The sequence below is a fragment of the Orycteropus afer genome, unplaced genomic scaffold (assembly GCF_000298275.1).
Source record: "Orycteropus afer afer isolate SDZICR_OR568_19922 unplaced genomic scaffold, OryAfe1.0 scaffold00209, whole genome shotgun sequence".
NCBI classification, from domain to species: Eukaryota; Metazoa; Chordata; class Mammalia; order Tubulidentata; family Orycteropodidae; genus Orycteropus; species Orycteropus afer.
In genome coordinates, this window is record NW_006921796.1 from 1,470,216 (window position 1) to 1,480,545 (window position 10,330).

General features: G+C 47.5%; 1 protein-coding gene across 1 annotated transcript in view; it reads right to left on the minus strand.

Annotated features, from left to right (window-relative positions):
• BTBD11 (BTB domain containing 11) overlaps positions 1-882 on the minus strand; it is a 438,517-nt gene extending 437,635 nt beyond the window's left edge. Inside the window, exon 1 of the mRNA XM_042781971.1 lies at positions 1-882. This exon is cut by the window's left edge and continues 304 nt beyond it. Coding sequence (XP_042637905.1) covers positions 1-882 — 882 coding nt within the window.
• Between the last annotated feature and the right edge of the window lie 9,448 nt (positions 883-10,330).

Consider the following 10,330-nt stretch of genomic DNA (forward strand, 5'->3'; position numbering starts at 1 on the left):
TCCCCCTCCGGGCGCCTCCCGCTCCTTGTCCGCCGCGGGGGCCGCGCCGGGGCCCGAGCCCGGGCCTGAGCTGGAACCCGGGCCTGAGCTGGGGCCGCTACAGCTCCGGGGCAGTCCGGAGGCCACGACTCGCCCGTAGATGTCCCGGAAAAGGCTCTCCATGCAGGCAGTCAGGTAGATGGCGGCGTGTTCGTGGATGCGCAACGCCACGCGGCTGTCCACCATCCAGCGGTACACGCGGCCCACGGAGAAGGTGAGGCCGCATCGCGCCGACTTGCCGCGGCCCAGGCGGTCGCCGCCAGCGCTGCTCATGTTGTAGAGCGACAGCGCGGCCAGCGCGGCCGCCGTGCAATGCGCCGCCAGGCTCCAGGACAGCACGATCTCCATGGCACTCTGGATCTCGTACTTGGTGCACTTGGCGAAGCGCAGGCTCAGGCGCTGCGCCTCCTTGGCGATGCGCACCAGCGCTCGGCTCACGAGCGTCGACAGCTTGGCCAGCGCGTCCTTGGGCAGGCCGCCGGGGGCCCCCGGGCCCGCCCGCGACTCCCGCGAGCGCAGCAGCAGCGCCTCCAGCTCCTGGAGGGTCCAGGGGACCTCGTCGAGGTCCGGCAGCAGCCGCGAGCAGTGCTGGCCGGCGCAGTCCAGCCCCTCGGAGTCTTCCACCAGGGCAGTGTTGACGGTGTCAAAGCTGTTGTGCCGGCTGTGCATGGAGTCAGCTAGAGGCGGCCAGCAGCTCCCGCCATACGGGGACGCCGGGTGAGAGTCGGAACAGCACAGGGACAAGTTGGAGGAGCGCACCGAGTCTGCCGCGCCACCATAACCCGAGTCCAGCGTCAGATCCTCCAGCGTTCGAACCACGGGCTTCTTACCTCTCCTGGCCATCGCTGCGCCACTTCATGCTGTGGCCGCCGGGGAGCCGAAGAGAAGGAGCAGCGAGGAGCAGGCGGTGCCGGGGGGCGCGGTGAGAGCCGAGTCCGCGATGCCTCGGCTCACTTTTCCACCAGCTGCTACGACCAAGTGCTACTACTTTCGGTTGCCTCCCCGAGCTGCCGCCGCCGCCGCTGCGGTGCGGGCACACAGGGCTGACTCCACAGTCATCTTTCAGAGCCCAGGCCGGAGTGGGGGCGCTCAGAGGAGCAAGCCAGGCCGGATGCGAAGCTCACGCCGGGACTCGCCCCCTTCCTCCAAAATAAAAAGTGTCTGACCCACTCCTCCCTGGGCTTGGCTGGGCGCAGAAGCTGCGGGGCCAGCGGGCCACACTGGTCGCGAGTCGGAGACCGCCGCAGACGCTGCCGCCGCCGCAGCTCCGCGAGCAGCTGGCTCCCAATTCCTGGCTCCCAGCTCGCAGCCGCGGCTCCCGTGGTGCCCGCCCGCCCCGCACTCAGGAGCAGCAGCGGCGGCGGCGGCGGCGGCTGCAAACCTGGACTAGCCTCTGCAAACGCCGGGCAGGGGCGGGCGTATGCAAAGCAGGGCAGGCGGAGAGCCAATTGGATCGGAGGATGCTAATGAACTCTCCCCCCCGCTTATTTTTTTAAATTTCTTCACCGCACGCGGCCCCGCCCCCTTACCCACACACCGCCCCCCACCTCCCCGTCGACCATGACCTAGGTTGCAGGAAGTGGGGAGCTGGGGCCTGGGAGTTGGGGGACACACAGAAGCTTGGAGATGCGGACGCTGCCCTCCAGCTTCTGTCCCTGCTGCTGGGGCGTTTAGCTTTGACATCAGACGGGAGGGTGGTGGGTTGGTTTGGCTACACTCCCCCTCCAACCCAGGTGCTCCCCCCCGCGGTTCACAAAGTGTCTGCCCTAGACCCACGTGCGCGTTTCAATTTTCGCTTTCCTTTTTCTTTTAACACCCGGAGCTAGCGCTAGTCCCCCACCCCCACCCCTTATTTCCCTGTCTATGCCCAGCTTGGATCTCCAAATCAACTAAGACGCCCTGGTTTGCCTCAAACGGGAGGAAAAAAAAATCAGAAACCAGGCCTGGAGAGATCACACGATGAAAGCGACTGCTGGGCGAAACTCCGGACATTAGCAACTTGTCACCAAGGTTGATGTCCTAGATTCCTTTCAGTAGCCAGGAGGTCCCTGTGCCCATCCTTCAAAGACTTGGGGATGTGCAAAAGGGAGGGTTCATCCCCCACTTTGCCAGTCTTCATAGGCATCCCAGACAACTCAGCCTTAAGAGTAAGTTTACACTGAGGTGACCTTGCTCTTTTGACTAAAGACAGATTTAACAACACATATGGATGATGTAACCACATTTCTGAGTCAAAAGGTGATGCCTTGTTTACTTGACTGTCCCCTGCCCTCAACCTGCCAGAAACCATATCATATACTTCTGGGGATTCCTAGCAGGCCACATAGGAGCTCTGGTGGCTTAGTGCCTAAAGCATTTGACTGCTAACCAGAAGGCCAGTCATTCAAACCCACCAGCCACTCAGAAGGAAGGTCGAGCAATCTACTGCTGTAGTAATACTGCCTTGGAAACCCAACCCCCAAGGGGTGTTGCTATGAGTGGATCCAACTTGGGGGGAATGAGCAGCAGCCCACACAGTGCCTTGCCCTGGCTCTTTGGGGCCCCCTTCCTTTGACTTGAATTCTCAGCTTCCTCCTACAGGAAGTCACGCAGACTGGCTCAGGTGCTTCGACTTCCCCCCACCTCCCTGCTTCCACAGTTGCTGACTTCTGGACCTTGCCACACTAGGTTGTTACAGTCTGGTTATTTGTCTGGATTCCATTAGGCCTGAGCACAGGCCTGGCACAGAGTAGAATGGATGGAGGAAGGAAGGTTTTGAACTGTTGGCTTAACTGTTCAACGTGGACTTTTCTCAGATATCCCAGTGTACTGTCTGATGTTACCCATATCTGTGTACCCCAAATCCACCATCACCCTGTAGTTACCACTAATGGTCATTACCCCTCACCTCGACTGTTATAATAGTGCACAAACTGATGCCCTGTTCTAACCCTTCCATCTTCAAACCATTTAGTTCCAAGAATCTTCCTAAAGTCCAACTGTGCTGTTACCATTCCTCTCCTGAAAACAAAGTCAGGCTCCCCATGCCTTCCAGGGAAATAAAGTTTACACTGATTAGCTGGCCTTCAAGGATATCCTCTCTCTGTGCCCACACTCTTTCACAATGTTCTAAACCTTTTAAAAGGGATATGTATGTGGTCTGTAGTGATCCTCCCCAACCTCTCGCCCATTACCATGGCCTTCTGTGTGTATCCACTCACATAAGTACACACAGACACGTGCCAGTCTTCACAGGCATCCCATGAACCCTCCGTTTTCATGGGGCATGAACCCTACCTTTTGCACACCCCCAAGTCTTTGAAGGATGGGCACAGGGACCTCCTGGCTACTGAAAGGAATCTACGACATGAACCTTGGTGACAAGTTGCTAATGTCCAGAATTTCGCCCAATAGTCGGTTTCATCGTGTGGTCCCTCCACACCTGGTTTCTGATTTTTTTTTTTTTCCTCTCTCTCTCTTCTGGTTGAGGCAAACCAGAGCATCTTAGTTGGTTTGGAGATCCATATATAGACACACACAGATCCACTCACACACATGAACACACAGACATACACACATGCCCTGCACTTTAGCCATACTGAAATTACATGCTGTTTTCCCCCATTGAATGTATTGTCTCTTGCATTTATATGCTTTTGCAGATGCTCTTCCCTCTGCCCAAGACACCCATCCTCCATCTTTTCCACCTCGCAAACTCCTTCTCATCCTCTGAGATTCAACTCCAAGGTTACCAGCACTGTGAAGATCTCCCATGCTGCCTGTTCTCCATCCAGTCCAAACTGTGGAAGATGTCCCCATCTCTGTTGCTCGGGGTTTGTTCTCAGGACCTTTCTCCTCTGCAGGTTTCCTTGGTGACCTCATCTTCTCCCAGGCCTTCTGTGACCACCTAAATGCTAAGAATGTCTGCTTGGTGCTCATTTAGTAGGAGACAGGCAGCAAGAAGACCCTGAAGTGGTCTCAGGCCTAAGACAGAGTAGAACTGCCCCACAGCGTTCTCTAGGCTGTAATCTTTACAGTTTTCCAGTAATATACTGGAAATAGTGTTTCACTGCTATTCATAAGGTTTTCAGTGGCCAGTTTTTCAGAAGTGGATGGCCCCATCCTTCTTCCCAGTCTGTCTTAGTCTGGAAGCTCCCCTGAAGCCTGTCCACCGTGGGTGACCTTGCTGGTGTTTGAAATACCAGTGGCATTGCTTCCAGCCTCACAGCAACACGCAAACATCACAGTAAAACAAACTGACAGACAAGTGGAGGATATCATGTTTGGTAAAGTAGAGGGTCAGTGAAAAAGGAGACCTTCAGTGAGACAGGTTCACACAGCGACTGCAACAATGGGCTCAAGCATAGTAATATTGTGAGGGTGGTGCGGGACTGGACAGTGTTTCGTTCTCTTGTACGTAGAATCACTATGAGTCTGAGCCAACTCCACGGCACCTAACAACAACAGTCTTCACAGAAGTAGATCACCAGGTCTTTCTCCAGCTGAGCAACTGGGTGGGCTCGAACCACTAACCTTTAAGTTACAGCCAAACACTTAACCATTGCACCATGAGAGCTTCTTAATATTACAAATAAACCAAAGCATATATCCATTCAGTTTGCTGAAACAAATCATCAGTGATGGTGTTAAGTGACTGAGGGTGACAGTAAACATTGAGAATAATAAGCAATCAACCAACTGTTAAATGTTAGTCCCGTGCTGTTACAAAATTCAGTGTCTGCAAACTGTAAGAGGAAAATTTAAATAGTCTAAAATCTCACCTCACAGAGAAAACTAGCATTAACAACTTCTTGTGTTTCACGTTAGTCTTTTTGAGTTTTCCTCCAGCCTTTTTCTTTTAAGTATATATATTTTAACACAATTGGGATTATTCTGTAAAGTATTTTGCATTCTGATTTTTCCTCAGAATTTATAGAATAATCTTTTCCCTGTATAGTTAAATACCCATCTAGAATATTCTTTTTTTGGTGTGGCTACAAAATACTCTATCGTGTCTAAACTTTAATTAGTGTCTTAATTCCTCATTTTATTATTTCAATTTTTTTCTTATTATACATAACCCTGGGATGAACTTCTTTGTATAGAAATAGGTCTGTTCTTTAAAACTAACAATATATATGTGTGTGCGTGAATATATCTACTATCCTCATAGACATGCAGACAGACAATAAGCATATATAAAAGAAAGAACAACAACAAAAAACTTTAATTAATGGGTAATTTTGGCTATCAGATTAACAAAAATTGATAAACTCTGTCTTGATGAATGTTTACCTCAATGGGCGAAAATTAGGACCATCTTTTGGGAGGGTTGTTGTTGTTAGGTGCCATTGAGACAGTTTTGATTCATAGAGACTCTGTGTGCAACAGAACAAAACACTGTCGGGTCCCGCGCCATCCTCACAGTCCCTGCTGTGTTTAATCCCATTGTTGCAGCCACAGTTTCAGTCAATCTCATTGAGGGTCTTCCCCTTTTCTGCTGACTCTCTTCTTTACCAAGCATGATGGCCTTCTCAGGGACTGCCATCCTCACTTCTAAGGAGCATTCTGGCTATACTTCTCCCAAGACAGATTTGTTCATTCTCAGGCAGTCTATGGTACATTCAGCATTCTTCACCAACGCCATAACTCAGTTACCTCAATTCTTCTTTGATATTCCTTATTCATTGTCCAGCTTTCCTGTGTATATGAGACAATTGAAAGCACCATGGCTTGAGTCAGATGTGCTTTCCCTCACTGCCGTCCAGTCTTTTCTGACTCATAGTGACCCCTCCTTGGGTTTCTGAGGCAGAATCTCTATGAAAGTAGATTGCCCTATCTTCCTTCCAAGGAGTGGCTGGTGGGTTTGAACAACCAGCCTTCTGGTTAGCAGTCAAATGCCTTAGGCACTACGCCACCAGAGCTCCCAGGGGTACTTTACTCCTCATCATTCGTTATGAGCCACACAATCAAATGCCATTGCATAGTCAATACAACACAGGTAAATATCTTTCTGATATTCTTTGCTTTCAGCCAAGACCTATCTGACATTAGTAATGATATCCCTTGTTCCATGCCCTCTTGTGAATCTAGCTTTAATTTCTGGCAGTTCCCTGTCAGTGTATTGCTACAAGTGTTTTTGAATTATCTTCAGTGGGAGCTCTGGTAGCATAGTGGCTAAGGCACTTGACTGCTAACCAGAAGGCTGGCGGTTCAAACCCACCAGCCACTCCTCGGAAGGAAGGTTGGGCAATCCTACTTCCGTAGTGATACTGCCTCGGAAACCCAAGGAGGGGTCGCTATGAGTCAGGGCTGACTCGACGGCACATAACAACAACAACAACATAATTTTACTTATGTGTGATATTGTTCAATAATTTCCACATTTCATTGGATCACCTTTCTTTGGAATGGGCACAAATACAGATTTCTTCCAGTCAGTTGGTCAGGTCTTCCAAATTTGTTGGCAAAGATGAATGAGGACTTCTAGGGTTGCAGCTGTTTGTTGAAACATCTCAATTGTGTTCCATCAATTCCTGGAGTCCTGTTTTTCACCAGTGCCTTCACTGCAGCTTGTACTTCTTCCGTCAGTACCATTTGTTCTGGTTCATATGCTATCTCCTAAAGTGACTGAATGTTGACCGATTCCTCAGTGGCTCTGTGTATTCCTTCCATCTTCTGTTGATACTTCCTGTGTCATTCAATGTTTGCCCACGTTGGTACCTTACCAACATGTATCAAAATGTCAGTGCACACCCTGTGACTTAACAGAAATAATTTCTTCTGATATTTATTCAAAGAGATCATTGCACATTTTTAAAAAGTATACAAGATGTTCTTGGTAGTGTTGTTTTTAATATAAAACTTGGGAAAGGATATAAATGTCTTTCAATAAGACCTGATAAAATTAATTATAATATCTCCCTACAGGGATTATTAAGCGTAACAATGAATTATTCCTCAATATTAAGGATAATAATGGTGGTATTTCTACTACATATTGGCAAGTGCAGAAATTCTTAAAACTTGGCCTCAGAAGAACACATATAATATGATCTCTTTTATGTAAAGTACTTTATGTAGACTTTACATAGAGACAAAAATGCATATCAGACAAAAAAACAAACTCACTGCCATCAAGTCGATTCCAACTCTTAGCAACCCCCTTTGGGTTTCCGAGGTGGTAAATCTTTACAGAAGTAGATTGCTCAGTCTTCCTTCCATGGAGTAGCTGGTGGGTTTGAACCATCAACCTTCTGGTTAGCAGTCAAATGCCTTAGCACTACATCACCAGAGTTCCTTAAAAATGTATATAAGTATGTAAAATTGTCTGAAAGGATGGAAATAATAGCTATAGATTTTTTTTTTGGACTTCTAGTGGGTTGTTTTTTTTTTTGTTGTTGTTGCTGTTGTTTTTAGGGAGTTATGTTTGTTCTAGCTTTATCCCTAGAACTAGAATTCTTTTGTTTTGTTTGTTTACTTGTTTTTTAACCCCTTCTGGTGATTTTTAACTTTTGTCTTCACACAATTTCATTCTTCTAGACTTTTTACAATAAATGTCAGTTTTGACTAGAGCCACAAAGCTATTTCCAAAAGAAGATGAAGTTATTCTCTATTATCTGATGCCTTCTTGTCATTCAAAACCAAAAAAATACCAAACCAATAGCTATCAAGTGGATTTCAACTCCTAGTGACCCTACAGAACAGAATAGAACTGCCATGTTGGATTTCCAAAGCTGCAATCTTTATGGAAGCAGATTGTCACATCTTCCTCTCACAGAGCTGCCAGTGGGTTCAAACCACCAGCCTTTGGTGTGCTCATCCATTGCACTATCAGGGCTCTTCTGTCACTCAAAGTGCCAATATAATATTTTGTCTTTCAGCATTCTAGAAACCAAAGTGCAAGCGTAGCAACTAACCCAGCAGCTGTAATAAGAACCACCTCGTGCAGCTGAACTCACCCATGTTGGCTGCTTCATCACATTCTTCTGAACGTCTACCATGGATAAGCAGCCCTGTTAGTTGAGTCGGAAGCCTGACTCTGCTACTTACTAACTTTGCAGCCTTGAGCAAATTCCTTAACCTCTCTGTGCTTGAGTTTCTTCACTTTTAATTAGTGACAATACTGCTACATGCCTCAGAGGGTTGGCTGATTAAATGAGATAATTAGGAGAGTGTCCAGTAAGCACTGTCAATGCTCAATAAGTAATGGTTACTTTTATTGCAAGATCTTCTGGTGGTGCGATGGTTTACCCTAGATTGCTAAGTGAAAAAAGATCAGTAGTTCAGCCTTACTGGTGGCTCCATGATCTGCTCCTATAAAGATTAAAACCCACTGTCATGGGGTCAATTCCAGCTCACAGCAACCCTATAGGACAGAATAGAACCACTCCATTTAGGTTTTCAAGGTTGTAAATCTTTATAGAAGCAGACTGCCTCATCTTTCTTCCTTGGAGCAGCTGGTGGGTTCAAACTGTTGACCTTTTGGTTAATAAATGAATGTGTTGGCAACTGTGCCACCAAAGCTCCTGTCCATAAAGATCAGAGCTGGAAATCATATAAGGCAGTTTTACTCTGTCCTATACAATCTCTGAGTCAGAATTGACTCGAGGGCACATAGCCACATTTTAATTGCAAATCAGACACAGAGCTGGTTGTGAGGCACATAGAGATTGCTTCCCTTCTGGGTCCTGCCCTTGTTGAGCTTGTAGTCTAAAGCCCTGTGTTAATAAGAGCTGCAAGTGCAGTGAGTTTCAGGAAAGGGAAAGTGTGGGTGTTCCACACATGAATGAACAGAGTGTATCTGCTTCACTGTACCACTTACTAGCGACCCCCCTCCCCCTGGAAATATCAGCTGTTTCCTAAATGCATAGTCAGTATGTGTAAAGTTCAGCAATGATCCCTTTGCTGTAGCAAGTATGTTTGGGAGTGAAGGATTTTGGTACAAGGTTATGAATGAGTCCACCCCAATTTCAGTCTGCTTCAAATCAGAAAGGGGTATATGGACCTATCTCTTCTGAATTGTCTTCCAGGGGAAGAAAAAAATCACAGTCAACCTAATGGCTTACCCATTTGCAAAACAGTTGGGTCACACAACTCAAATAGCTTTGAAAAGGCAGCTTTTTAAGTGAGAGGTGTAGTTGCACCTGTTACCATCAAAAGCATCTTGGGGCATGGCCTCCATCGCAGTGATTCTTCTTGTTTTGGAGTCATGCATCCTTAGGCAAACTGGGAGAACTACCAACTATCTCCCTAGAAAAGTATACATATGTATATAGATACTTGTTGTTGTTGTGTTATGTGCCGTCGAGTCGACCCCGACTCATAGCGACCCCTCCTTGGGTTTCCAAGGCAGTATCACTACGGAAGTAGGATTGCCCAACCTTCCTTCCGAGGAGTGGCTAGTGGGTTTGAACCGCCAGCCTTCTGGTTAGCAGTCAAGTGCTTTAGCCACTATGCTACCAGAGCTCCCTGGTATACTAGTTGTATACAATATCTGTCATTCACCTGCCCCGAGACTCCGCCCATGGGTTTCCTTATGGTCCATTAATACAATCGTCACTATAATATCTAACACTCACAGAGGATGTGCCAGGCACTGTTCTACCCAGTTTACACATAACTACACCATGACATCCCCACTTTATAGATGAGAACTCTGAGGTACAAAGAAGTTAACTAATTTACCCAAGGTCAAAGAGCTATGAAGTTGTGGACATGGAATTGTCACTTAAACATTCCAACTCCAAAGCCCACTCCCTAACCCAGTAACTCAGGGCTACGGTCGGGAACATTGAGTGTGTGCTGTGGGAGTTCCAAGGACGGTCCCTAACCCAGACTGGGATGAGTCAAAGATAGCTTCCTATAGAAGTTGCATGGATGTTCAGATTTTAAGATGAGTAGTCCTGGTAGGGCAATGGTTAAGTGGTCAACGGCTAACTGAAAGATTGGTGGTTCAAACTCACTCAGTGGCTCCATGGAAGAAAAATCTGGAGATCTGCTTCCATAGAGATTACAGCAAAGAAAACCTTATGGGCAATTCTACTCTGCCACATGGGGTCACTATGAGTCAGAATTGACTCGACAGCATCCAACAACCACAGCAGCAGTTAACTGAGTAGGGTAAGTATTCCAAAAGGCAGAAGCAGCATGCTCACTGGTCTCAGGGCAAACGAATTCAGTCATTTGGAGACACAGGCAGAAATTCGGTGTCATGGGAGGAGGGGATTCATAAGAGATAAATTTGAAGAGGAAGGCAAGGGCCAGCTTAAATGGCATTTTAAGAAGTATGAACTGAATCCTGAAAGAGTTT